This window comes from Chamaea fasciata, unplaced genomic scaffold, assembly GCF_029207755.1.
Source record: "Chamaea fasciata isolate MVZ Bird 193981 ecotype frontalis unplaced genomic scaffold, bChaFas1.0.hap1 SCAF_17, whole genome shotgun sequence".
Classification (NCBI taxonomy): domain Eukaryota; kingdom Metazoa; phylum Chordata; class Aves; order Passeriformes; family Sylviidae; genus Chamaea; species Chamaea fasciata.
This window is the reverse complement of record NW_027094102.1, coordinates 5,535,480-5,562,213: the sequence shown is the minus strand read 5'-3', so window position 1 is coordinate 5,562,213 and position 26,734 is coordinate 5,535,480. Positions and strand designations below refer to the sequence as shown.

Here is a 26,734-nt window from a genome sequence, read left to right as displayed (position 1 = left end):
CAAGGACATTTCATTTTGCTCAATTCGAGAGCTAAGTTAAAAAGAGGGGGGATTTCTATTAATAAAAATAACTCAGAAAAACAGAGAATGGAATGTAGAAATGAAAGAGTGGCTACAACTGTTTATAACACTCATTTTATGTTTGCTGATGGCAAAAGCATTATATTCCTTTCTGAACACTTTCATCTAAATTTTATATCTCTGACTTCACAGGGTCTCAAGGCTCCATGAAAGTTTAAGGCAATAAAACACAGTTCAGTCACCAAAGACCAAGCCCTGCAAGGAACATTCCCTTAAAGACAAGCTTAGCCCGGAGGATTTGCATTCAAAACTCGAATTCACTGCAGTGGTAATTCCTAACAGCAGGAAGGAGGAGTTCAGGACTGCCAGCCCCATGTCTTCACACGTTTCATCTGACCAGTTAAACAACACTCATGGTTTTGGCCAAGCATTTAGTGCTCCAGGAGGGAGGGAGGCAATGCACCAGGTGGCTGCTGGCATCCAGAATCCTCAGGAATTTAATCATAATAAAAATCCTTAGGAAAAATATTTGCCTGTTGCTGCCTCAGCAACAACAGCCAAACCCTTCCCCTCCCCATATCCCACTCCAGGAGATGGTTGATGTATTTTATCTCAAAGCCATTTTGTATCTTACAGTCAAATGCACTCAACCACTCATATTTTTCATGCCAGCAAACACATTTACTGAAATGCTGGTTTATATTCCTGATCACAGTCAGCCCAAGGACTGTGAAAAGCCTGTGAGTACTCAGTTAGCTCGGGCATGAGGGGATTTTTCTTTTTTCACAGAGAAGTCTCAATTGATTTCAGGAGAGTTTGATGAGTTGGCTGCAGCTGGGGTGGGGTAATTGCATGGATGCTGTGTGCAGTTCTCCTCTTTATCCACATCAGGAGCCGCAGTAAAGCCAGCCCAGGGCAGGTCTCTGGGTCCTTTGTGTGTCCCCAGCAGCACAGGCTGCTTGTTCAGGCTATAAAAACACAACCTGAGGGTTTTGGGTCAACCCAGCACCACCACCATGGTCACCACTAAACCATGTCCTCAAGGGCCACATCCACACCTTGTTTGAACACTTGCAGGGATGGTGACTCCACCACTTCCATGGGCAGCCTGTTCCAATGCTTTACAACCCTTTCTGGGAAAAAAAAAAAATTCCTAATATCTAATCTAAACCTCCCCTGGTGAAGCTTGAAGCCGTTTCCTCTCATTCTGAGCAACCAACAATCACATCTTAGAGTAACTACACTGAACTTCAGAGCCAGAAATAAAACCTAGATTATTTTTTATTGCTTTAAGCACAACGTTTTCCCTCCCTCTGCTTGGAGCAGCTCCCTGGGCGCTTCATGCAGGGGCCTCTTCCCCTCTGGATGTACATTTTTCACCACAGCAAAGCCCTGAATGCAGTCAAGAGCCCCACAGCTCCACAATAACGCTCCTGTTTCACACTTCCAGCTCACAGCCACTCCAAAAGGTTTTTTTAAACCTGCCTGGAGCCAGCACAGAAGGGCCATTGTGGGACCCCTGTGGTGCTGCTGCAGTTGCTTACACAGAAAGCAACTTAAAGCTTTTTTTTCTTTTTTTTTTTTTTTTTTTTTCAAAAAACCTTTCACCTTAAAGCTGGGGAGGAGTGAGCTGGTGAACACATGGCTCCTGTTCTCCTGCAAGCTCCCAACAAATGCTGTTCACTTTGCCCTGATGGCTTCTCTCAAATGAGAAAGAACTCAAATAAAAAGTCACATTTATTGTGAGGTGGGATGCCCAGAAGTTTTGCTGTTCAGAAAGAAAAGTCACTGATAAAACTGTAATTAAAAAAAACCAACCAAACCCAGGGAGTCTAATCGAGCATCTGAGTAACAAAAATCCATGGATCAGCTCTCTTGTGCTCCTGGGGAGCGAGGCATTGGTGGAATCCGTGTGAGGAACAGGGAAAAATCCCAAATACTCTGTATTCTGGCTAGGACAGGGCCTGGAAGTTGCTTTTAAACAACCCACCCTGTCTGAAAACAGCGGGAGTTTCTGAAGTGAACCAGAAACCAGGAACAGAGGGGAAGGATGCACGAGTGTGACTTGGGCAGCCTCAGGGAGGGCCTGGGACACCCAACACACATCAGCTACACCAGGTTTGGGCCCCCATGATGCTCTAAATTCCCATCCAAACAGGAATTAGCCACAGGTGTCTTGTCCTTACCCTGTCTCCTGTCTCTCCACGGATCCCAGTCGGGCCAGGAAGGCCAGGCTCACCACTGGCACCTTTGGGCCCCTGTTGGGAAAACAACAAAATCCAAGCTACAGCTCACAGTGCCAGAAACCCTGCACCCTTCAACACCCTGCAAGTTCAGCAGACTCCATAACATGTTCAGAAAGGTTATTTTTGGATGATCTCTCTCCCTTTTCCCCCAGGACCTGGGTACCACTTGCTGGTACAGCTCATTCCGGCTTCTCTCCTGGTCCACAGCCAAGGTCAGGCACGTGCCAAGGTGCTCCAACCTTTGGCTTGGGTCTTCCATTAATAAACCTCTTAAAATTAATAAACCTTCAATATCTGTGATCCCACCCATTGATGCTCCCCTCAGGCAGTGCCAGTGGGGAGTGGAGAGAAAAGGTCCCACACCCCTGGGGAAGGGAAGGAGAAATATTGGAGACCCCAGTGCAGTAAAAGGGAGGAGGAGTTGACTGAAGAAATACAGACAGAGGGTGGACCAGATCAAGGAGAAATTGAAGCTTCTTTACAATGATCAGAGTCAAAAAAAACCATAAAACAATTTGGGTTGGAAGGGACCTTAAAGCTCAGCGTGTTCCACGCCCTGCCACAGGCTGGGCCACCTTCCACCAGAGCAGGCTGGCCAGGAGCCCATCCAAGCCGGCCTTGGACTTCCAGGGATGGGGCAGCCACAGCTTCTCTGGGCACCCTGTGCCAGGGAACAGGCTCAGAACTCACCCTCTCCCTTTGCAAACAAACACTACACAGGAATTGCTCCAGCAGGCAGCTTATCTGGCCTCGTGCTCTTCCTGCCATGGTAAGGAAGGCGTCACACTGGCTCTGGCAGATGGAAGGACATTGCTTCCTTTCCCTCACCGCCGTCACCCAACTGCCGGGCCAGGGGTTTGCAGTGACACTGACCTGCCAAAACACCATGCCCATCATCACCCCTCTCACCCCACTGACCTGGAAACCTCGGACACCACGGGCTCCCGTGGGGCCTTGGAGGCCCAGTGGTCCCTGCAAAGAGAGAGATCAGCTTTGGTGAGGAGGAAATCTAGGGCCAGGTAAGCCAGTGGTGCCATTAAACTGGCAGAGTCTACACTTCTGTGCTGCAGCACTTTGCCCCTTGGTGTTTGGTGTCGGCTGAGCTTTGTTAATTGCACTGTTATTAACAGAAAGGCTTGTTTGGATAATCGGTGCTTGAGAACATACCACGCTCGTGAGTAGTAGAGATCAGGGGCAGCAGAAAGTGGCAGCATGAGAGAGCATGGACAAACATCCATCAGAGGGGTCTGCTATCCCAGTATTCTGCTTTTAACTGATTGCAAGGAACTGCTGCAAAACATGTGCTGCAGGCCCCTGGAAATGATAAATGGCAATTGCATCCATTGGCTTGGACATCCTTGGTTCCGGCAATGGACAAAAAGGCAGCAGTTTATGCTGTCAGGGCAGAGGCTTTTAAGAGCTCACCAGACAGGAGAGGAACATTACCATTAGGAGTCTCTATTGCTTTCTCCTGAGAAAAATCACATATCCAATAAAGAACTTGGATTTAAAAAACCAACCAACCAACCAAACCCTAAGTAATTTAGGCATTTAAATCTCATTTTGTAAACTGTCTTCTTGAAAGAGATGCCTTCAGCCAGCTTCTGTCGTGAGGCAGGGCTGCCGCTTTGGCTCCTTTCAGTGCCATCCCTGCTGGGTGGAGCATTCAGGGACACAAGTAAACCTCAAACTGGTCACTGACATAAAGCAGCATCATCCTCAGAAAGCTGAACAACTGCTCAGGTATTTTTGTGGTTACTGGTTTCCACTTTGTTTTCTGCTTGTAATTCAGTAAAGAACTTTGAAATTTATAAAATACAAAGGTTTAGGAAAGTTGAGTTAAATTACATCAAAAATGACTCTGCTGAGCTGCTGGTGGGAGCTGGAGGGACCTGACAGGTTCTGAGAAACCCTTGGTACTCAGAGCTAAAAAAATCCCAAATTGTTTTGAGCCAAACAGCCTTAACACTGGAAAAATCTTGCACTTCTCTTGGAACAGCCCAGTCTTAACTGATAAATTATGATTCTAATAAAACAAATCAGGAATGAGAAGCCCAGGTTGGACGTAACCATGGGTTCAGCTGCAACTGCACCCCTGTCAAACCTCTGCACCAACACAATTAGCTCCACTGCTTTTGCTCTTTGGCTGTAATAATGTGGTACCTTTTGCGAGGCCAGCCACTTTGATGAAAAATTGCAGACATAAAAGCAAACATTATTAATACAGTTTATTTCTAAAGCTGATTTCCCTCTCCTTGGAAGTTTAAGCAGCAGCTGCTCACAAACAATAAATCATGCAGTTCAATTTCTTCCAAGTGGCACGTACCAGCAATCATATTAGACTTGCTGTAGGCTCCTGGATTTCAAAATGAGATTAGGTTGGAGGGAAAAAAAAAAGAAAAAGAAAAAAACCCCAACAAAGCCACTAGGAGATCGGATCCAACCCCAACAGCAGCACTAGCTGGGGAGTGACAAGATGAAAAAGGTACCCCAGCATTTTTAGTGGTGGGATCAAAATCATGGTTTTACCCTCCTGATATGATTTGTTACCATCTCTGCTACTGAGCAGGGACACAGCAGGGAGCTGTGCAGTTATTCCCAGTTTTGTTGAATCCCCCTCCACTGCTCCAAGGAAAGGCATGCAGGACTGGGGAGGATTTCAGGTGTCATGTGCTGGTGGCAAACACTGCCACAGCTTCCCAGGAGCTCTGCATCACTAACGCCTCACTTCAGCACGGCCAGAACCTTCTTATTCCTGTGTAACGAGGGGCCTTGCTCACTGTCCAGTCTCTCCTGCCAGGCTGTGGCAGCTCCACAAACCTCCTGGGCAGCTGCAGTTTGCTCTGCCAAGTGAAATGGGAGGGCTCACTTGGCATTTGCACAGAGCTGTCAGTGAGAACAGGATCTGACCTAGCTCGGGGGAGGAATTTCTCTGCTGCCAAAGCTCCCCAGAGACACCACTGAGAGAGAAAGTGGCCTTTTACTGCAGCCAGAGAGTGACCCCCCCACACAAACCCTGTTTGGGCACCTCTCCGGTTTACAGCCAGCTCTGTACTTACAGTTGCTCCTCTGGGTCCTGGCAGTCCTCTCTCACCAGGAATGCCAACATCACCCTGGCAGGGACACCAAAGTCAGCCGGGATATTTAGGAGCCACAAATCCACCCTTCCCACCCCACTGGGACATATTCCTGGATCCCAGGCTGTTCAGTCCCAAACTCCTGCCCTACTGGCCCATCTGCCAGCCCACAGCTGGTGGGTTTTGCCCAGCACCCTGCCCAGCCAGCTCAGTGCTCCCTGGGGAGCTCCACACCAGTGAGGAATGCCTGGAGTGCTCAGTCCCATGGGATTGCAGCTGCTGCATCACTGGAAGCTTTATTTATGCAAGGAAGCAGCAGGTGAGCTTCAGCTCCCCAGTTTGGTTTAAAACTCACCAGAAGTGAGTTTCCATGCTAAATGGAAATGTGGGACACTTACAGGGATGCCTGGCTCGCCAGAGGGACCTGCCTCTCCCATCTCTCCAGGGCTGCCCTGCAGAGCACAAAGCAAACACTCAATTAGAGCATCACTTCAGGGAGTCATTTCTGTCCTACCTGAAGCAACAAGAGGAGGAGGAGGGAGTTAAAACATGGAGCAGGAAAATAAAATAAAATAACATAAAAAAATAAAATAACATAAAATAAAATAAAAAACATAACATAATAAAGTAAAATAAAATAATAAATAAATAAATAAAATATAAAATATAATAAAATAATAAAACTTTTACAGTTTTAGGGCAAAACTCACAGCACCAGAGGTGAGCTGCACACTCTCTCCTGGCACCAGTGACCAGGTAGGGCTGCCAGCTCCAGAGCAGTGTCCCCATGTCCTGTGTGTGACAGGGATGCCAGGACATCCCATCACATTCACCCCTGCACCACCTGCCTGCAGCGTGCTCTCCTCCCTGAGGATTAGCAGCAATAATGATGCAGAGGGAAAAATTCATAAAGGAGAGGGACAGGGAAAAAAAAAAAAAAGACACCTCTCAGAACAGCTTTGTGCTGGACTGCTTTGTCTGCCTGAGGTTTTCTTTAATCTCACAGGTAGGTGTCAATCTAAAGCTCCATGGAAGTTTTTCTCCTGAGGTGAGGGAAAATCTGCAGAAGGCAAGATGAGCTCATTCTGCTCCTGCTGGTGCTCAGCCTTTTGATACCCAAAGATCAAGCCTCCTCCTGGGACTCTGACAAAAGGATGAGGTTTACTAAGCCACTAATGACTCTCCTGTGTATCTGCTGTCTCTTCACTGAACCAGGTGCCAGCCCAGTTATTTTACCCAATTCCTGCTCTACAGCCCCCGCTGAAATAAGAAACCATCACTTTGGGGTAAGTCCTCCCAGTCCCCCAAAGCTAAAAAGTCTTGCTGTGACCAGTTTTCCCACCAGACCCCATCATCAGAGAGATTCACTTACTGGTTCACCCTTTGAGCCTTTAATACCTGCTCTTCCAGGCAGACCCTGAAAAAAAATGATATTAAACAATGTTAGAAGAAGTGAAGTTATTAATTTAGTTATTCTGGTCTGATTTGACACACAAGGAGTGACCTTTGCTTGAAGCAACGGAGGGTTTAAACTTCTGCAGGTTTCACTGGAAAATTATGACTTCAATGTCTCTCTTCCTGCCCTTGCAGCTCCATGGACACTAGTCCTTGGCATGAGAGCAAAGAGCAGGAATATACAAATAGACCAGCAGCAGCAACATTTTTCATAACAGAAACCTTTCTCCAGAGGTGTTCAAAATATTCTGTAAATGCAGGCAGAAAGGAATACTTTGTCCCTTTTAAATTGTTGGAAGTCTGGAGAGATGAAACGTTTTGCCAAGAAGCACTGGAGTAAGGCAGGGACAGAGCTCAGGATATTATATCCCAGATCTTACCTTCCTCCATAAGGGATGCACATCAGTGGGATATGAAAGAGAAAATCCCTCTCGAATTTAGATTTTAAAGAGTCAGAGAAGCCAACAGCCAGGGAATTACTGTGTGGTGCTGCTCCAGGAGTTCTCCAGTCCTGTCTGGCACACTCCTTCCCTGTCTGCATGGTGGGAAAAGTGCATTTCCTCTTGGCTTAACTAGAGCTCCGTGTGCAACAACCCACAGGATGACCCTCCCCTGTCCCCGGGAAGGGTCTCTGCAGGCACCCTGAGCTGCTGGAAGCCCCAGAGGTGGCAGGGCCTGCTCCATACTCACAGGAAGTCCATTAGGCCCCTTCTCTCCAGGAGCACCCACGGGAGCTGCGTCACCCTGTGGATAAGGAGAGGTTAGTAGGGAAATGGGAAATGGCCTGGCACAGGTAGGGGACACATTCCCAAACAGGCATTTGTACTTTCCTCCCTCCCTGTATGCACAGGACCAAGAGCTGTTGTGTCTAGAGGAGTGAGCACCACTGGACAGGAGCTCCCAGGTGTTTCCCAACCTTCCCTGGCAGCGTATGTTCAATATTCCTGCAGGAGCACTGCTCAAGATCCAAGCAGCCAGCACCTGACAGCACTTTGTCTCCAGGCTGTTAAAATCAACTCTGTCAACAGCTCAGACAAGGCATCTCTGAAGGCCTGGAGTCAGCCAGCAGGAACCACTAAATCCAGGGACACAGCTGAGCTTACAGCATATGTGCACCTTCCTTCTTTAGGGAATTCCCTTGGCATTAACCAACAGGAGAATCTCCCTCTCCTTCACTAGTGACAATATTAGAAAACTTTTGAGAAGGAAAACTTTCCAGACAAGCTTCTTGAGGAGCATGAGTAGCTTTGCAGCACTCCCAGCAGTCTCAGGAACCTTCCCTGCAGTGTTTAAACAGGACTTTACAAACCTTCTCACCATCGAGTCCAGGAGCTCCATCCCGCCCATCCTTGCCAGGCATCCCCTGCAATCATGGACAGAACACCTTTAGCTCAGGAGGAGGCTCTGTGGTTTGCAAAATACATTCCCATCAAAGAAGCTTTTGGCAACAAGTCCAGCTCCAGCTGTACTGGGAGATTTTCATTAACGGCAGTACAACCATGGCTTAGTCCAGCTGGGTTCACCAGAGACCCACAGAGCAGAAGCCTGACAGCAAAGATGGCAAGCAGCAGCTTTTTTCCTATCGTGTTTTATCTCCTCATCTGCCAGCAAGACAAACAGCAGGACCTGCATCCTGCTCAGTTGACTTACAGGTTCTCCTATGAGTCCACGAGCCCCTGGGTTTCCTTTAGGTCCAGGTTTACCCTGGAAAACAACAATAAATCCTGGGTTAACCATTGCAAACCTGAAGAACAGTCAACAAAGACAAGACTCAGATTCTTCAGGGACATTTCATTTCATTTCAGCTGGGTCCCCTCTGTCCACATAAGTATGGAGGTTGTTTTGGGACACTCTAGGAAACCAGCCCAGTGCTGGATACAACAGCTGGGAAAATTCTTGATCGTTTCAAGGGATGGGGATGTAAGATCTGCTCCCTGTGCTCCAGGTTATAGCAGCACTTGGACACCTTATTGCTCAGGCATCTTTAGCAAGAGTTAAACATCCCATTTTTGAGATGATGCTTCCATCCCTTTCAAGCAAATGAAGGGGGCACAAATCAAAATAAACCCAGGGAACAGTCTTTGGACTATCACATCCCAGACTGGAGCAGAGGGTGTTTGACTGCACTTACAGTGTCACCTTTGGGTCCCCGAAATCCCTGAGGTCCTTTGCTCCCTTGGTCTCCCTGTGACAGAGGAGGAAAAGCCATTAAGCATCTCCATCACACAGTGGCAGAGATTGTTGTTTTGAGGGTGAAATGAGGAGGTTTTTGTGCTGTTTGCTGGTGTCAGCAGAGGTGTGAGCACACACAGTCCCCCCAGAGCTCAGCCACACTTTCCCAGTTACACTCTAACTCCTGACACCCTCTCTGCAGCAGGGACTCTGCCAGCAATCCCTCAGGGCAGAGACCATCTTGCCCTTCATTTAATGAAGAAATTTCTTTAAGCAGAAACAGAGTGGGAGAAAAGCTTTCATATTTACTGTCTGGATCCTGCTGGGTGTAATGAAAGGTTTGGTGAGAAAGCACCTCATTTTAATTTAGTCTGGGTGAATTTCTTCTATAACTGCAAGACTTGGGAGGGGTCCCCAGAGGGTGGTGCTGCAGAAGGGAGCTCTGCAGAAGGATGGGAATTGAATCCTCCATACACAGCTATTTCTGCTTGGAGCAAAAATCCTTGAGAGCTGTGGGCACCTGGGAACAGACCAGGCTCAAGGGATGTAAGCTCACGCCAGGGCTGATTCTTCCTGCAAAAGCAATGGATATTCCCTTCTCCAGTGCTTGCCCACAGCTGCTGGTGCTCAAGGAAGGGCAGCACAGAGAGAAATGGAAATGTGGTGAACTTATTCTGGTGTGAGGCGCGGCAAAGGGAGAAGAGACATCATGACGTCTGGGTCAGGTAAAATAACATTGCTCCAAGTGGAGGGAAAGGGCAAGGGGAAGAATCTGATGGAGATGGTCAGCACAGCCTCCTGCTCACTGGCAGCAGAGCTCAGGAAGGAGGAATAAACCAGGCTGTGGCTGTGGAAGGCAGGGCCACGGAGAGACTGGGATACATACAGCTTTCCCTGGAGGTCCTGGGATTCCTGGTGGGCCTCTGAATCCAATGTCACCCTGCAGAGAACAGACATCATTGTGATGCTGGGCTTGGCAGAGGGTGAAGTAACAGAATCCCCACCTTGTACCACAGCCTGAGAAAACACAAAAGCCCTGGAAAGACACCCTGTATCTCTTGCTGGTTTGCAGGACAGACATGCAAAAAACCCCACTCTGAACAACGGGATTTTACTCTGGATCTCCCCACCTTTGTACCTCAGATACACTGATACCATTCATGGCCTTGCTATCTTGCTAAGGCTCTTACTCCTGAATAAATGCATGACTTCATCCAATTCAAAACCATTCAGCCTCTGGGCTGCTGGTCAAGGGACTGTGACAAGAGTCCAAACCCTCAATGAGCTGGAGATAAACCCTGTTCTCACTGAGGAGTCTTTTTGTGTCCTGACAACCTCTGTCCATCAAAGGTGATTCTTTGGCTTTTTCTAGTAAAGAGACAGAACAGAAAGTGAAATGTTCATGAAAAGTTTCTCTCTTGGTTTTTTTGGGTGTTTTTTTGGGTGTTTTTTTGGAAGGTTCCATAACATTGTCAGTCTTGCACTCTGACCCTGCCAGTCCCTCGGGTGTGTGGATTCTCCTGGCTCAGGGAGGTTGCTCTGATGGAGGGGCTGCAGGGAACAGCCACACTTTGTGCCTGTACAAGTTTCCCAGTGGAATTCAGCAAGGACAAGTGCCACTGGCACCTCTCAAAAGACAAACTGGTGGTGGAGAGGAAAAGAAAAAAATCAGAAGCTTTTTCTTACTCTGTCGCCAGCTGGACCCATTGGACCAGGGAGGCCTCTTAGTCCTCTTGGGCCCTAATTAAGGAAACAAATGAGCTCGAACTCAATCACAGTTTGTGCAAGCGAGGTGACTGATGGCTCCACTGAGCCCCACAGTGCACAGGCCATGGGGAGGGTGGGAAGGGAGGATCTGGGGTTACCTGCAGGCCGACACTGCCGGGAGCTCCTGGGGGGCCGGGAGGGCCAGGGTTACCCTGGAGGAGAAAAATCAGTCAGAGAGCAGGAGGGACAGCAGGAGCCCGCAAACACAGCCAGGAACATCCCTGTCTTGTTTCTTCTTGAGCTCCCTCTCTCCCTCCCAGATTTCTCTTCACTACTTTATAGACAATTTTTTCTATGTGCAAGAACATCCAGATCAGTCAGGAATTTATCCAAGCGATTGATTCAGGGCTTTTCCTGAGCTGACATCCCTGCATGGCAAAGGACAGCTGTCAACTCAAACTGATCTTTACATGATGATCCTTGGAAAGATGAATTTTCTTGGTCCTACTGGGAGAGCAGTGGAACCCAATGCACTTCAGCCAAAGTATCTGCTCCTTGTTCAGTCAACAGCCTCATTCCTCCCTATATCCTTGAAAAAACCACTTATTTCTTTTCAAAGGTGTTTTTAAAGAGAAAATTCCTCCCCCACTACTTTAAAGTTGAAATTTACCTTCTCTCCTTGTTTTCCTACTTCACCAGGCTCCCCTTTGTGACCAGTGTGTCCCTAGAAATAAGAGTTAGGATTATTCATGTCCCAATAGAGTCCTATTTGAAAATTAATTTTGGTGAGACAGCTGTGAAACCTAAACCCCCACATCCCAAATGACTCCCAGGGAAAACAGTCTGTAGGCGTGCTGTGAATGGAGATCCCTCCTGGGGGAGGTTATCCAGGTACCAGTGTCAGAATTGAAGTATTTCCAGGAAATACCCAGATTTGGTTTTCCAGAGCGACTTGCACTGGACTAAGCTCATGGTCTGGATGCAACTCTCAAATACAGATCAGGGACCAGAATTCAGTTCCCATCACCCCAGAAAATGGGGATGAGTCACTCCTGAGAACCCCATTCTGCATTTCTAACCTCCCTTTTTAAAGTCATCTTTAATGTCTTCATCATCAAGCTTGCAAAGAAATCCATGTCCCACCGAAAGCTTTTATGTATGCTCTGATTCACTTTGTGTCTTGGCTCTTTTCCTGTGATTGTGGGGGAGACCCAGGCTAATTTCAGCCATGGCAGATGTTATTCCTCACCACAACAAAGCTCCTGTGCACCATTTGCATCATAATTGGAGAGTTTCACAGGGTTTCATGAGCCATGAATTTTGAGCAGTTATACCCTAAACATTTTGTATTTGTGATGATATTTATGACTCAGTGCAGAGACCAAACAGACCTGAGAAAGGTCACTTCAGGAGGAACTGAGAGCATTTCCCAGGAGTTCTCCCACTCACTGCCAACTTCTAAATCCTGCTAAAAGAACTTGAGTCACTTTTTACTTTGTCTCACTGCTGGAGTCCATAACTGCAAAGACTTCATGTGAACCATAGAGGGGAGACAGGAGGAGATGTTCAACTCCTGAGGGTTGAAACCTTGAATTTACATACCAGAGCCCAGCAACTAAAGAGAAATCTGCCTGGTGCTACACTGGCTATAAAAACAACAATCAAATTGTATTACATTAATTATGTAAGTTAGGTTTGGCAGTTTAGGAACTGGTGAGGTTTTTCCAGCTCTCTCCTTCTGCTGGAAAGGCAGCACCTGGTTCTTGAGGCAGCCCTGAACTGCTGCCCCTGTTTGTTCCTGTCCATCAGCTCTGCCCCACTGGGCTTGCAGGAGGGTTTTAATCCATACCAAGGGTTAATTTCATCAGTAGGAATAAATGCAGATGCATGGCTGGTTTGGGAGGCGTGGACCCTATATACAGAGACTGCATATACAATTTAATGCCAGGGGTTCATAGGGGTGTTTATTTTGGGAGACAAATCCTGGTGTTGCAGGTGATGGTTCCTTACCTTGAAGCCTGGCATTCCTGGGGGGCCTGGGGGACCTGGTGGGCACAGAGCTGGGCACTGCAGGGAACAGAAACACTTTGGTTTAACAGGCACACAGCACATCCAGGGAGGCTGGTTTCATCCATTAGGTGAAAAAGTCATGTGGGTTTTGGCTCTAAATTCACTAAATCTAAATGGCATCACAGCATCAAGGAGTGGCCAACATTTCCCGATGGAATGGGGTCCTAGAGGTCCTGGTGATCCACAAAATAATGGTTTATGGATGACCTGCTCCACTTTGAACATGGACTGTGAGACTTTCTGAAGGCTGACAGTGTCCACAGTCCAAAAGGCTGAAGAACACGAGTTTCCCAGTGAAGTTGGATCAGTTTCTTTAAATCATTAGGACCATATTTAATCCTCTGCGTTAACTGACCCCTATTGATTTCCTTTAGCAAACAAGGACAGGCATCAGAGTTAACTGAAGGGCACCAATAACAACCCAATACCTATAAGCTGATATCTGCAGATGTCCAGGGGTGGGAGAGCCCCTGGTGGGAACTCCAGCTTGACTGGGAACAGATCAGAACACGCATGGAAATTTAATGAGGAAAAGGCCATTCTCTTGAAACTTGACAAATAGCTCTTAATTTGTTTTATTGGGGTTTCTTCCCCTTTCAATACAACTTCAGGCAGCACCTCTGTAGACTAAAAATTTTAATTTTCTAGTATATTCCACAGGGTAACTTAAATTAAACCTGTAGAAATAGCTTCATTTGCTATTAACTCCCATGTGATGTGCCATAAGGCAGCCTAAACTGACTCGGAGCTTTTTTTGGGCCACGCCAATTAGAAAACCGGAGAAGCTGTCACAACAACAGCTGTGAAATCTGCAAATGTCACTTCCATCCTTCACGGACTTAACACTCCTTTCGCTCCCCTGAAAGAAAGGGATCAAGGCTTTCTCCTAAGGAAGGAAACCTAAACAAAGCATATGTCCATAGGGGCCCAGTGCCACCATCCCTGGAAATAAACAGTGCTGCACACACTGCCTTTCCTGCTGCAAAGCAGGCCTGGAAGCATGAAAAACTGCTGTCTTTTACCAAATGCTGAAGTTGTTTAGCACATGAAGAACGCATGCAAAATGTGCTTTTTGGGAAGCAAGAAGCAAGGACAAAATCAAAAACTGGTTTGGGTTGGAAGGGACCTTAAAGCTCATCCCATTCCACCTCCCTGCCATGGGCAGGGACACCTTCCACTATCCCAGGCTGCTCCAAGCCCTGTCCAACCTGGCCTTGGACACTTCCAGGGATGGGGCAGCCACAGCTTCTCTGGGCAACCTGTTCCAGCGCACATCTGCCTCCTTGCAAAAACATCTCGGTCAAGGAAACACACACCCCACTCTTGGACACCCTGGTAAGGTGGTTTAAACCCACACCTGCAGGTCTAAAGAGTGCACGTTAAGTGGTCTGACACTCCCCCAGCTGCGCCAACCAAAAGTCACATCAGGGATCAAACCAAAGCGTATTTTCCTGCTGCATAAAGAAAAACCTACCTGAAGGTCCCCACCGCCATCAGGAAGGGCTCCTGGAAGACCCTGCAATTCAGGGAATGGTGACTTTGAAACACAAGACAAACACCAGGAGGGAACACAATTTCTAGGAGAATTTTTGCAGCCCCAGCTCAGCTGGATCAGCACGAGGCACAAACTCAGCCTAAAGTGCTGCCCCTGAACCTGGAGTGTCACGAGCTGCACCAGCCCTCAAAACCAGACACATCAGGGGTGTGCCCATCCCCTGGGGATTCCCAGCTGGGCTCGGGGAGAGCTTGGGGCCTCAGGTGGTGAAGGCAGCAATTAGAGCAGAGCAGCTGAGCCTGGCTTCCCCCCGCCTTGGGAAAGACCTCCCCATCCCACTATTCAACACTCCAGAGAGGCCACAGCAAACCCAGAGCAGGGACTCGATTGCAAGCCCCACTTGCTGGCCCTAAAAGAACAGCTCCTGATCCAAGCAAGCACAAAAACCTTCCTTGAGAGAACAACAAGCCCACCCCATGCCCTGTGTGCCATCAAGGTGGGGTTCCTTGGGCCCCTCCTCACACAGAGCACAAATAACGAACAGGAGATCACCAAAACATCCAAGAGCAGCCAGGGAAAAGTCTCTGCTCTCCCCAGGGCACGGTGTTTATGCCCTGCTGAATGCTCATGGCAGTGGCAGCAAATAAAAAGTGCAGCAAGAAGAAAAGTCCGGACTCCCCCCAGGAATTTTCTCACATTTGTTTGCAAGTCTCAACTTACTGGAGGCCCAGGTGGTCCAGGAGGCCCTGGGAATCCTGGCAGACCAAAAGGTCCCTAAAAGGAGAGAAAAACAATGAGAATTCCCTTTCAATGTAAATGCAAAGGGATGTGAGGGGTGGCTACCAAAATATCACTTCAAAGAGAGGTAAGAGACAAAAATTAAACTCATTCGTCTGTGGTTGTGGCACATTCAGTAGGTGAGGATTAAATGGCAGGAGAAACTCACAGAAGGGCCCCGAAATCCATGTCCTCCTGGCAGCCCACTGGGTCCTGGAGGCCCCTGTTGAACAGAGAGAAGAGCTTTTACCTCTGTGGTGACCTTGACACCCCAAAGCCCAGGGGTACCCAGCAGCTGGGCTGTCCCCATTTGCCCAGTCCCCCCGAGGAGCTCCATCCTGCACCAGACCAGCAGCTTCCCAAGGCACATCTTGCTTTTTTACTCCACATTCCCCTGGAATTCACTGCCAGTCTGCATCCCTCGGGCACAGGGCAGCTCCCAGGGACCCAGCAAACAAAAGCTGCCCCAGAATTGGTCACTTCCACTGTTTACAAGGCTGCTGTGCCTTGAATTTACTCCAGAGCCAGTTTCCCCAGGGTAGGGACAAGGATTAAAAGCCCACAAGGTCAATGATCTGCAGGACTGCACATCCCTCTGCACAGCACAGAAGAAGGACCTGAGGCCTGGGGTGGGTTTGCAACACTCAGGGTATCCAATAAAGTCAGAATCTTAATTTACAACTTTTTTTTGAAAAAAATATCCTTGTTACTTACTGGAGGTCCTGGTAGTCCTTTGCCCTGGAAATAACATTTGAAACAGTAAAAGATCACTCAGAAACTGAACATACAGGAAGAAAAGAAAACCTTGGAAATGCTGATAATTTTTTTTTGTTTGTTTTAAGTTTCCTTATCACTCCCTTGCCCCTAATGGTTATAATTTGCAATCAGAGCAGAGGCTTGATGAATCCTTTTGTTGCCTCTAATAATTTGTATTCCCTTTCCATCTCCATTACTTTTGAGATGTGTGTAAGAAAAGAGATGTGTGGTGACACAAGAGCGGGACATGGAGAGGAAGACAACACTCCAGTTTATCTATTTCTCCTTTTTCTTTTCCTTTTAATTTTGATTAGACATTAGATAATGTCTAATAACTGTGGTAGCATTTGATATGTCAGTCTGTACCCCAAGCTGGTTTGCTTTTAGAGCACCTCGGGGAATAAAACCAGGTCTGTGTTACCAGAACAGGTCATGCATACGTATTTAAACATTTCAAACAATATAATCACTCATTCAGGCTTTGATCCTTTTGTTTGGGATACAAAGCTTCCCATCCTCTCTTGGTGACGGTTTTAATATTCCACACTTTGATCACATGTGCTGTTCTGGGAGGTACTTACAGCTGGTCCAGGTGGCCCAGCAGGTCCCAGTGCACCCTATGGGAATAAAACAGGATGAAAATTAGCAGGGATAAAAGGGAACCCTCCATATGGGGATTCACCAAGGCCTGCTTTCCTTGATACCAGCGTTTGCTTGGAAACTCCAGCAGCGTCTTGCAGAAACAGGAGACAACTGGAGATGCTCACAGTGAATTCACACTGAATTTTGCCCTTATATTCACAAATAAGGACAAAAAACTTAGGGATAATTATTCTGAAAGTCCCTGCTGGCCTCAGATGAATATCTAAATACCCTCCATGAATATCTAAATGCTCATAACTTGAATTCTATCTACTTGAAATATTCTCATTCATAATACATTCGTATCGTAGATCCAGTGACTAAGTTTTCTAAAACTATTAACAAAATTTGGATTTGTTCTCTTGAATTTTATTAATTCATTCATTTTCCTTTCAAGCAAAGCCAAAGATTTGGCAGCCTCTGCTTCTTCACTTGCTTCATTGGCAAATCCCCCGTGTCTCCTTTTCCCAGTTTGCATTCCTACTCTCAGGCTTGACTGGAGCTTGGTGAGTTCCTGCCTCAGACTAGAATTAAGTCACTCTTGAAGCTGTGAAGTTCCTGCTTGACTGAAGATAAGAACACAGAGAGATCTCCTTCACCCCTTTCCTGCATTGCAAAGCTGCCAACTGGCCAGCAGGCTGGAAAATTCATTACGGGTGATAATTCCGAAACAGAATTCCAGCATGGGTTGGGTTGGAAGGGACCTTAAAGATCATCCGTGGACAGGGACACCTTCCAGGGGACCAGGGACAGAGCAGGGACATCTCCTTGCGCAGGGACAAAGCTTCCATAGCCTCTCCCCAGCCCAAACATCCCCAAAGTGCTGCACAGAAACATCTCGAGGACGATGTCCTGAGCTGGAATTAAATGGTGTCAGCCCCTGGGACCAGGAGAACAAGGTGGATGGGCAGCCCTGGAGAATATCCCAGCACACACAGCTCCCACAGTGACCCCAGGGATGACACCTGCCCTCCCCTCATGTTCTGTGGGCCAGAGGAGGTTAGAAATCTTTTCCCTTGTTAAGCTCAAGGAGGAAGACACAGAGGACCCAAGGCCTTGTTAAGAGTGGTCTGGTGAGCAGAGGAACAAGACCAACAAAAGTCAGCTGTGCTCTGAATGTCAGCTCATTCATTTCTCCTGCTGCAGGCTACTCTGCCTCCAGTCACTTTTATCTTCAGGCTACAAATCCCTACAGCTGCTGATGGCTGTAAGGAACGAGCTGGGCTCTCCTCCTGAAAGGAAAACACTGAATTCCTGGCACCTCCTGACTTGCACCCCAATTCTGAAAGCAGCTGCATCGCCCCTTTCTGCTTGGTCCAACAGGTCAGGAAGTTGGCAGAGCACCCAAAATGCCAAACACTGGCCCTTTACACTCCCTAATTTTGATACCTTGGAGGGTGTAAGATGCAGAATGCAACAATGAACATTGCTGGTAAGGTAAGGGATTGTGAAGTCCCTGAATGAGCTGATGCTACTGCATTGAGGCAAAGGAGAGACTCTAATTTACATCTCAATTTTAATAACATTTTCTGACTCGACTCATTCTCCTGGTAACAATGTTCTTTCTCTTTTGATTAGAAAACACTATCACCATAATTTTTCACTTTGTAGTAATTTACTCTGTGAATAGACAACTATGGAGCGTGGAAAATACTTGATTATTACAACATTCATAAATAGAAGTGAATAATTATGTTTTCCTTATTGCTTTCATTGGAAAGCAACAAACTTCAGAATGGCCTTTGAGAACTTTCCAGTCAAGGACACCAGTATCTAGCATGGAGGTCAGGACCCAGCTCTACCCCAGCTAAAAAAGGGCTTTAAAACTGAAAAAACAAGTAGACTTGATCTAATCAGTTTTTAAGCAGAAGCAGGAGAAAAGTTAATGGATGCTGAGAGCAGCAAGAGATGTTTAAGATAAGAAATCCTTTTGGAAAAGTTTGTCAATAAAGTTTTACTGAAAACTGGCTTCCATGAGCCCACTTCCCTGTGCTACACAGTTTTGCTCTCAGACACTCCAGTTCAAAAAATGAAACTTATTTAGGAGAAATCAGAGTGTTAAGCACGAATTCCAACCCACAGCAATAAGTAAACAGCTTATTTCAGCGAGTCCTGCAAGACTGAAATATGTTCTAAAAACAGGGAGGAAAAAAGCAAGTCGGCTAACAATGCTGCCCATTAAGAGTGCTAAAGCTTTTAGAGGTCTTCCCTTTTCCCAGGTTTTTATCAGACCAATTAAAACAATTTCCCAGATGGACCACTGACCTTGAAAAGCTCCCATAAACGACGAGGGGTCCCAGGTCTGCCCCAGGCTGCCAGACTGAGTTACAGGATAAGGGAGAGCACAGCAAACCCGAGCCTGCAGCCAGGGCAGCTCTGTCTGGGGGCTCCTGCCCAGCAGCTGGAGAGGAAGTTCTGATGCCCAGAAATTATCTGCTCAATTACCCTGCAAGGCAGGAGCTGTGTGCTAACGTGGGCATGGGCAAGCACTGCCACCCAGCCCGAAACAGGGCACAGAACAGCTCACAGCCTTCCACGGGTGGTCCCGAGCTTTCCTGCTGTAAAAATCAGGGATCTGTTCCCAGATGCTGCTGGACTCTTGCCACAGAATGTCTGAGATTGGCCAGGATTTTGCAGGCCTGGATCTCTGGGGAGGAAAATGGGCACAAGGGACAGAAAAGGAGTGAGGTCTAGGGTGGTGGTGATGGGCAGAGGCTTGGAGCTGTGACCAGGATGTTTGGAGCTGTGACCAGGGTATTTGGGTCCTGCCACTCAACTTCCCCAATGGCCACACAAACTTTGGTGTCACATGGGAAAGGAAGAAGAGCACAGCACGAATACATGTCTGTGCCACTCATCCCCTTAAATAACTCATAGATTTTTCAGATTTGAGTAAGTTCTTGGGGCAGCGAGTGGATTAATTGGGATATACTGAACAAGTTACAAAACTCCAGCCCATCACTGCAGCCCTGAGTCCAAGAGGCCAGCAAGCCAGCTGTGGACACAAGCCTTATATTCCCATCTGGGAGACAGGATAACAGCCATGCTGGATCACAATTTGTGCTGAGTGGCTCATTAATGATTATTTCTTAATGTCACAGGGAGGCCTAAGAGTGGGAGATAACTGTGGATGATCTGAAGGACATCTGTACCGTCTCTGACAGTTGTTTCTCTGTCCCTGTGGTGCCCCTCAGCAGGGCTGGGATATGCAGGAAGCAGAAAAAACTCTTATTTCTTGCTAGGCTGGTTGGGGAACACTATAGCAGCTAATAATGCAACCATATGGACAATTCCAGAAATAATAAAAGGCAAAAGTTCAAACAATTAATACACAGTAGCATTAATTATAAACAACACAGATCTGCCAACTCAGACTGCAAATAAAGGCCAAAATAACTTTACTTTGATAAACTTCACAGTTGAGTCTGTCGACTGCTTCAAGAAACTTTTTGGATACTTGAAATATCCCCAGTACACCCACCACTGAGACAACCCAAGCAGGTTCAGAGCCATGTGAAAGAAAGGTGGATTTCATGCCCTGCCTAATGAAAAGCCACCTGGGGCTGCATTTCAAGGATTCAAGTATTCTGCAAGGGTTTACATCAGAATCAACACTTGAATCTCACCAATTTACAGCAGAATGTGACAATCATCCCTACAATCGGTGACAATGACTATTTAAAGAGACTTAGGATCTAATGAGGTACTCACACGGTCTCCTGGAGGCCCATTTGGGCCAGGTGGGCCATCAGTTCCTGTTAAACCCTGTAAAAAAAAAAAAAAAAACCAAAAGATCAAGAGAGTGTCATCCTGTCAGCAACACAGCTCAAAATTGTTCTCATATTCCTTAATTCAGCCTAGAGTTGTTTTTCCTTCGATTTCCCCTGACATGCAAGACACAGATGCAGGTCCAGGACTCACATTCCTTCCCCAGCAGGCACAGAGAAGATTGATTGAGACAAATCAGGAAAACACTCCTGCCTGTGTGAAAGGTTTAAAGGATGTAAGAGAAGATGACAAAATACTCACATCCACTCCAGGAAGGCCAGGCAATCCAGCTTCACCTGCAGCTCCAGGCTTCCCTGGTGCACCTTTTGGCCCCTGCATGAGGTAAGCAGTCAATTATTATAACAAAATAACAAGAGAAACGTGGCAAGGACGCAAGGATGGAAGCTCATTTGTTGATGTGTTAACTTTACACCGTGCAACATGGGAGAATCCCATGAGGAGAGGTGAATCTTGCTGTGAATTCATTTCCAAATCCTAAATTTCAGTGCTTTGGCTCATTCCCACCTGCTCACAAGCTGTCCTTAGCAGGGGGTAGGAAGTCAATGGCCAAAGCAAAGGGCTCTGCCACCTGGTACAGACTGAGGGGCTGGAGTAGACTCAGAGCAGTGCCAAAAATAACCACGTGATGTGGCTTGGTGCCAGGACACCTGTCATTGTACAGGTGATGCACAAGCTTCATCTCACTTATTTCATTCATTAATTTAACTTCCATTCTGTTTCACTGACAGCGATGAAGCAGGAGAACGTGTTAGTCCCCTGGGGTGGTGCTGAGCATCCCACTCCTGGGAATTCTGTGGCAGATGAAGAGGAAGGTGAGGCTGTAAGCGCCAGCTCGTGCCCTGTGTCCTCTCAACAGGATGGAAAAGGCAATGCCAAGCAGGAAATACTTACTGGTGGGCCTGGCAAACCAGGAGGGCCTGGCTCTCCCTAGAGGAAAGAGAAAAGTGTTAGTGCTGAACCTCTCTTTGTTGACTTTTGCCAGCAATGGTGTTCCCAGATGCACTCAAACCTCTCCTCATGCCCACTCCAAGATTTACCTCACTCACTCTCACGAGCTGATGCTCTAAACCCTGCTACCCCCTAAGCAGGATGAGCCTGGAGAGCCTTTCCCAACACCTACAGTGGCAGATTTGGGGAAATCCATGTCCCCAGAGCCTCCCAGAGGGAACCAGTGCTCCTGAACAGTGCCCCCAGAACTTCTAACTTCTTCCAGATATGGTTTTTATATTTTGTAATAATTTTTAAAATATATTTTAAAATTTGATGGAATTTATCAATTCTATGGGGCAGAGGGGAAGCTGGATGGATGTCATGGCTTCCAAACACCTTCCTGGTGGAACAGAGGGATACAGGGATAAACTCCAGCTTTCCAAGGCACAGTTTGAAGCTGTGGTACTGCCAGGACCCGGGGATTACGACAAAGTGAAGAATGAACAAACTGTCTACAATGATTTTCTTCATATGACTGAACTTGGACAGGAAAAGCAAACAAGCACAGCCCCCAACTGATTTCCACCTAATCCAATTGCACAGTCTGGGTTAAACACAATTTTCATACAATATTTCAAAAGCACTCTATTATTTTTTCCTATTCTAATAAAATGAAACTTTTAAGAACAGCATTGAAGGTGCTTGTGAGACAATATTTCGTAAGTCTTTAATCACTTCTTCCAGCTCAGCCAGTTGTAAAGCCATTCATAAGCGTGTGTGTGTGGACTCCATATAGTAATTTGTATTTTATTGTTCGGCCCCAGAAGAAGCAAACATTTGTGAACAGCAGGAACTTGGTTTCCAACTCTTCCCACAGGAAAAAACACTTTGTGTCCCAGTCCAGAGGGTACCCTGGCCTCCTGGCTTTAGGATAAGTGCACTGACTATTGTGAGAGGTACTGTGGGAGAGCAGAGGGGAAGGAACAAGTTGGTACCCTGGAAGAGGAAAATCTCTGTGGAAGAAGGGTGGATATTAACAGCAAGGCTGCAAATAACACCATCCCACCACGGGCCTGGTAGCGAGGAGCCAGGAGGCGTTCGCAGAGCTGTGGAATTTACAGCATGTTTCTATATTTACTGGGAAGGCTGCGGGCAAACCTCTCCAGCCTGGAGCTGCTCAGGATTTATGCCCTGCACCACTGACCCACCAGAGGGTCCCTGAACAGAGGCATCTTTATGCCCTGACTTGCTGAAGCAACTCCTTCAGTATCCTTTGCCCACAGCTTTTCCATAAATAGTTATCACTATCACGGCTGGGGAGGGTTCTCTGCCAAGGAAATGAAAGGAGCAGTTCTTTCAAAATGAAAAGGCAGCTGGAAATGGCAGCAGGGGTGGTTTGCTGCCTCCTCCTGCACCTGGGATTGCCAGCCCCTTGCATATTTCCTTGCCTCTGTGGTGGGAATCTGCACAGGGAGGTGACAGCACCAGCAGAGGCTGCTGGGCACCATCCTGAACCTTGGTCCTGCCACGGTGGACCCCTGCAGGACTCCGCAGGAGCACCACAACTTCGGAGAGCTGAACCAAAAGCCCAGTCAGTGCTTGTACCCCCAGTGCCAGATCACTGGGAGTTAGAGGCAAGGGCTATCAGCAAAGGGAAATGCTCTCCTGGTGCTGTGTGAGAGAGAAGGAAGTTTACTCTTAGCAAGTCAAGTCAGGAGACAGAAAGCGGGGGGGAAGCTTGATTTTTGAAAAGTGACAATTGCTTATTAGCAATTTAGGGAATTACATCCCCAGAAATAATTCACAAGAACTTGTCACTAATTCTTTCCATCAAAACATGCTGTTTCTAGTCTTGGGAGAGAGATTTTGCTTGTTACTGAGTATGAAACAAGGAGCTTGTTAAAGGCTTTAATTATAAAATATTTCAGAGGGACTTAATGCTACAGCTCCCCCTGAAAGGCAGGGATGAAAGCAGGGCCTTCAAGAAACTGTGCTGATGGAGTTCATCCAAGCAGATATCCTGAATTATTCAGCTGCCTGCTCTGCACCTCTCACTGCCCTCAGCTGATGGTAAGAGACTGCTGAACACCTCAGCAGCACTCACCCAGCTCAAAGACATCCAGCAACACTTCCACACCACTTTCACCCAAAGTCACCTGTCAAGATGACCTGGCTGGAGTGGCTTACAGAGTTCAGGAATACAGTGCAGAAAATTTTCAATTGCAATTTAAAAAAAAAAAAAAAGTCTCAGCACCAAAAGAAAAATAAAATAATGGTTTCACTCTGCAGTGACATAATTGACACTCTGACTCAGGATCCACATGACCCTCCCCATGCAGCAGTAGGAAAACGTAGAACAGTGCTGAATTTTATATACCATCTGACAAAAAAAAAGGGCAGCTTGTGAGCAGGGAGGCTGTGTGACCCTGCTCAACACCAGCCACAGCCCAGCATCTCCTCCTGTGCAATTCCTGGAAGGACTCAATGTCCTGCTGAAGAGCTGGAGCCATCCTGGAGCTGCCCCTGGACAGTCAGACCATCTCACCTGAACAGGCACTGACATCCTCTATCCATTGGAGGGATGGGCTTCAAGTCTGTTCAAATAAGAGACTCTTTTTGTGTAGCCAAAACTCCAGACTGAGGTTGGGACTGCAGGTCTTTGCACCTTAAATACTTCACCCAGCCATTTGATTCATTAGGACTAAGTTCTTCACATTAATTAGATGTTATTTTGTTGATCCTGTCCCACAGGGAGCTTTCCAAAGCTTTTAGTTGTGGATAAAGGGGTGTAGGTCCACATGACTGACACATCCCCAGGCTCCTGTTTCCAAGAGCAATCAAAAGTGATGCTGGTGCTGTTCCAGATTAAAATATCCTGTAGAAAGCAGGAACTGAGTAACTACAAGGCTTCTTTCCCATTTCCTCTCTGCAGAAGTTGAAACTTGAAGTCTGGAGGGCTTCATCCTTCCCAAACTCTTCCTTTTGCTTCCACATGGAATCACAGCCAGCCTTTCCCAAAGTGTGCTGGCCACGGCCACATCCTGCTGCAAATGGGAACCAGTGTCCTTTGCCCTCTTCTGAGGTGTGCCCTGGAGCCTTTGGTGACACCACGAAAACCAGTGGAAGCTGCCGAGGTGCCAACTCTGAACATCTCACCCTACAAAACCAGAGGGAGATTCCCGGGGATACAAACTCCTTCAGCCAAAAGGACACTGGGAGGGAGCAGCTGGAAATCAATGAGGTTCTCTCTTCAGCCCAGCCTGGCTCAGGGAGCTGCAGGGAAAGCTCCCCACTGCAGGCACAAACACTCCTTGTTCACCATGTACCAGGGAACTCATACATTTATTTTTTTTTACCTCCTTATCCAAAAGAAAATGACCTGCATGGAATGAATGGATTTTTTCAAGCTTGCTTAAGGGCCCAATTCCAATAAATGTACTCCAGACGAGCCTTAAAAACCCCTGCACTATTCCACAAGCAGCTCAGAGGGACAAGGGCTGCTCAAACTGGAAATCGAAGCAGGAACCCAGACTTTTGCATTTGATGTGATCTTGCTGAAGCTCCATCAGATGCTCATTTTATCCAGTGCCAATTACAGGGCACAATTCAGTCCTTATCCAACAGATGCACAGAAGCAGTATTTTTAATTTCTATGGAAACGTTAATTAAAAGTAACAGAACAAGGTTTTTCTCCTCCATTAACTCCTGGGTTATGTAGCCTTCTCCCTCCGCAGGAGGTGCAAGGAGCTGCCTGCTGAAACAAAGGCTCTTCATTTCATTTGCCTTTTGGTCCACTACAAACTCCTGTCTGGCAACACAAGAGCCAGATCCTGACCCATCATGCGCCAAAGTGAGGGATAACCATGATGACAGTATTGAAATAAAACCAGACAAAAGCAGTGTCCAGAGCTGCATATTTGAGTCTCCTGTAGCCTCTCTAGAAACACAGATGCTCTGAAGCATCACAAAGATCTGTCTTTGAACAGCTGAACGTGCGCTGACCCCACACACATCACACCCCTGCACTCAACCTTGCCCCAAAAGAGAAATATTCTACTCTGCAAGCAGGGTCACAAACCCCGAGCTCTCCCTGGGGACAGGGGATTGATCCTGCAAAGAACCTGCTCAGCACCTGCCCTGGCTGCTCAGACTCCCGCAGAAGGAGCTCTCTGGTGAGGACAGTGATTTTCCAGGTCCATCCCCCCGAAGGATGTCCGGAGGCTGAGGATCTGGAGAACAAGAGCAGCTTCTCTGCCCCGCTGGCTCTGCCCCTGCCCCACCCCTGCCCCGTGTCACTCACATCAATGCCGTCCTTGCCAGATGGTCCAGGGGGTCCTGGTGGTCCAGGAGGGCCTTGTGGTCCAATTCTCGGAAGGGACTGGGGGAAAGTGAGAGACAAGAGCTTATTTTTCCATCAGAAGGGACACACGGGCTCGATCAGAAATCAATGGCCAAGTCCTACAGCTTAACCCCAAATCTGCACCCCCTGCCAGCCTCAGAGTTGCCCCAGAGCAGTTCAAGGCTCTTTGGAAAACCCTCCAGACTGAGCACACCCCCAGCTCCTTTTACTGGTGGCCTATACTGGGAATGCAAACTGGTCACTGGGCAGCCAAGGGGTTTCGTTGCACAGGAAATTGTTCTGACTACAGGCACATTTTGGGTTGGGCAGAGGAGGAAATGCAAAGTCCATGGAAAAGATGCCAAGTGCTTGGTAGAAATGATTAATTTGTAGCCCCAGTCTGTTGTGGTAATGGCAAAGCCAGGCAGACTCCAGTGAAGACAGGAGGGGAAAGTCTCCTCTTTGAGCAGGATGCCACTTGAAAATCTGGATTTTGGAAAGGTCTGAGGTAGGGGGAAGGAAAGAAAGGTCCAATAAATGACTTCTGTATGGAGAGGGCTCCAGAGAGCAACTTACTGTAGCTTCAGGGAACAAAGGTTTCATTGTAGAAGCAGCTCTGCTCACAGCAGAGTTCTGAATTCCCAAGCCAGGCTGAAAAAATTCCTCACTAACAATGAAAAACTCACTGAGGAGTCACTTCCCCAGACAATAATACTAATACCAGACAGGGAAGTTTAATTCAGCTTCATGTCTCAAGTGAGCAAGGGTTAAACACGCTGTAAGTGTAAAATTTGAAAATTGATTGAGGGAACGAGTAAGAAATTCTGATTCAGATAAAGACCCACATCAGATAAGATCAGATCAGTTTCACTGGAAATCTGTTATTTCATTGTAAAAGAAAACTGCATCAACAGATCTTCCCTTTCCAAGCCTTTCCCTCTCATAATTGCAGAGCTGAATGGGAAAACACCACCTCTGCAGAAAGATAAAGCAGCAGTTTTTACACCTACCCGCACAGGTACAAACCCAGGCACAAATTTGTCATAAACTTTAGACAAATTTGTCATAAACCTGCCCATTGCCACGTTCCACCCCACAGGTACAACACACAGAGACCACATTTTTTTTACTTTTACAGGTTTTTCCTTGAGCATGAGACAGAAATGAGGTTTCTCACCTGAGCCGATGCTGTGGCCAAGAGCTGACACAGGGAGAGGAGCCCAAGAGCAGAGAATCCAGCCATGGTGCCCAGGCTCTG

At 47.2% G+C, this 26,734-nt stretch overlaps 1 protein-coding gene across 1 annotated transcript in view; it reads right to left on the bottom strand.

The window, feature by feature from the left end:
- COL9A3 (collagen type IX alpha 3 chain) overlaps positions 1–26,734 on the bottom strand; it is a 33,006-nt gene extending 6,272 nt beyond the window's left edge. Inside the window, exons 1-24 of the mRNA XM_066198972.1 lie at positions 26,654–26,734; positions 25,438–25,515; positions 21,099–21,134; positions 20,448–20,519; positions 20,130–20,183; positions 16,358–16,393; positions 15,735–15,758; positions 15,190–15,243; positions 14,964–15,017; positions 14,223–14,264; positions 12,689–12,745; positions 11,349–11,402; positions 10,837–10,890; positions 10,658–10,711; positions 9,858–9,911; positions 8,931–8,984; positions 8,450–8,503; positions 8,109–8,162; positions 7,490–7,543; positions 6,717–6,761; positions 5,743–5,796; positions 5,327–5,380; positions 3,186–3,239; positions 2,208–2,279 (exon numbers count right to left, since the gene is read on the bottom strand). Of these exons, the coding sequence (XP_066055069.1) occupies positions 2,208–2,279; positions 3,186–3,239; positions 5,327–5,380; positions 5,743–5,796; positions 6,717–6,761; positions 7,490–7,543; positions 8,109–8,162; positions 8,450–8,503; positions 8,931–8,984; positions 9,858–9,911; positions 10,658–10,711; positions 10,837–10,890; positions 11,349–11,402; positions 12,689–12,745; positions 14,223–14,264; positions 14,964–15,017; positions 15,190–15,243; positions 15,735–15,758; positions 16,358–16,393; positions 20,130–20,183; positions 20,448–20,519; positions 21,099–21,134; positions 25,438–25,515; positions 26,654–26,719 (1,284 nt within the window). The 5' untranslated portion in view covers positions 26,720–26,734. The remainder of the gene's footprint in view (positions 1–2,207; positions 2,280–3,185; positions 3,240–5,326; positions 5,381–5,742; positions 5,797–6,716; positions 6,762–7,489; positions 7,544–8,108; positions 8,163–8,449; positions 8,504–8,930; positions 8,985–9,857; positions 9,912–10,657; positions 10,712–10,836; positions 10,891–11,348; positions 11,403–12,688; positions 12,746–14,222; positions 14,265–14,963; positions 15,018–15,189; positions 15,244–15,734; positions 15,759–16,357; positions 16,394–20,129; positions 20,184–20,447; positions 20,520–21,098; positions 21,135–25,437; positions 25,516–26,653) is intronic.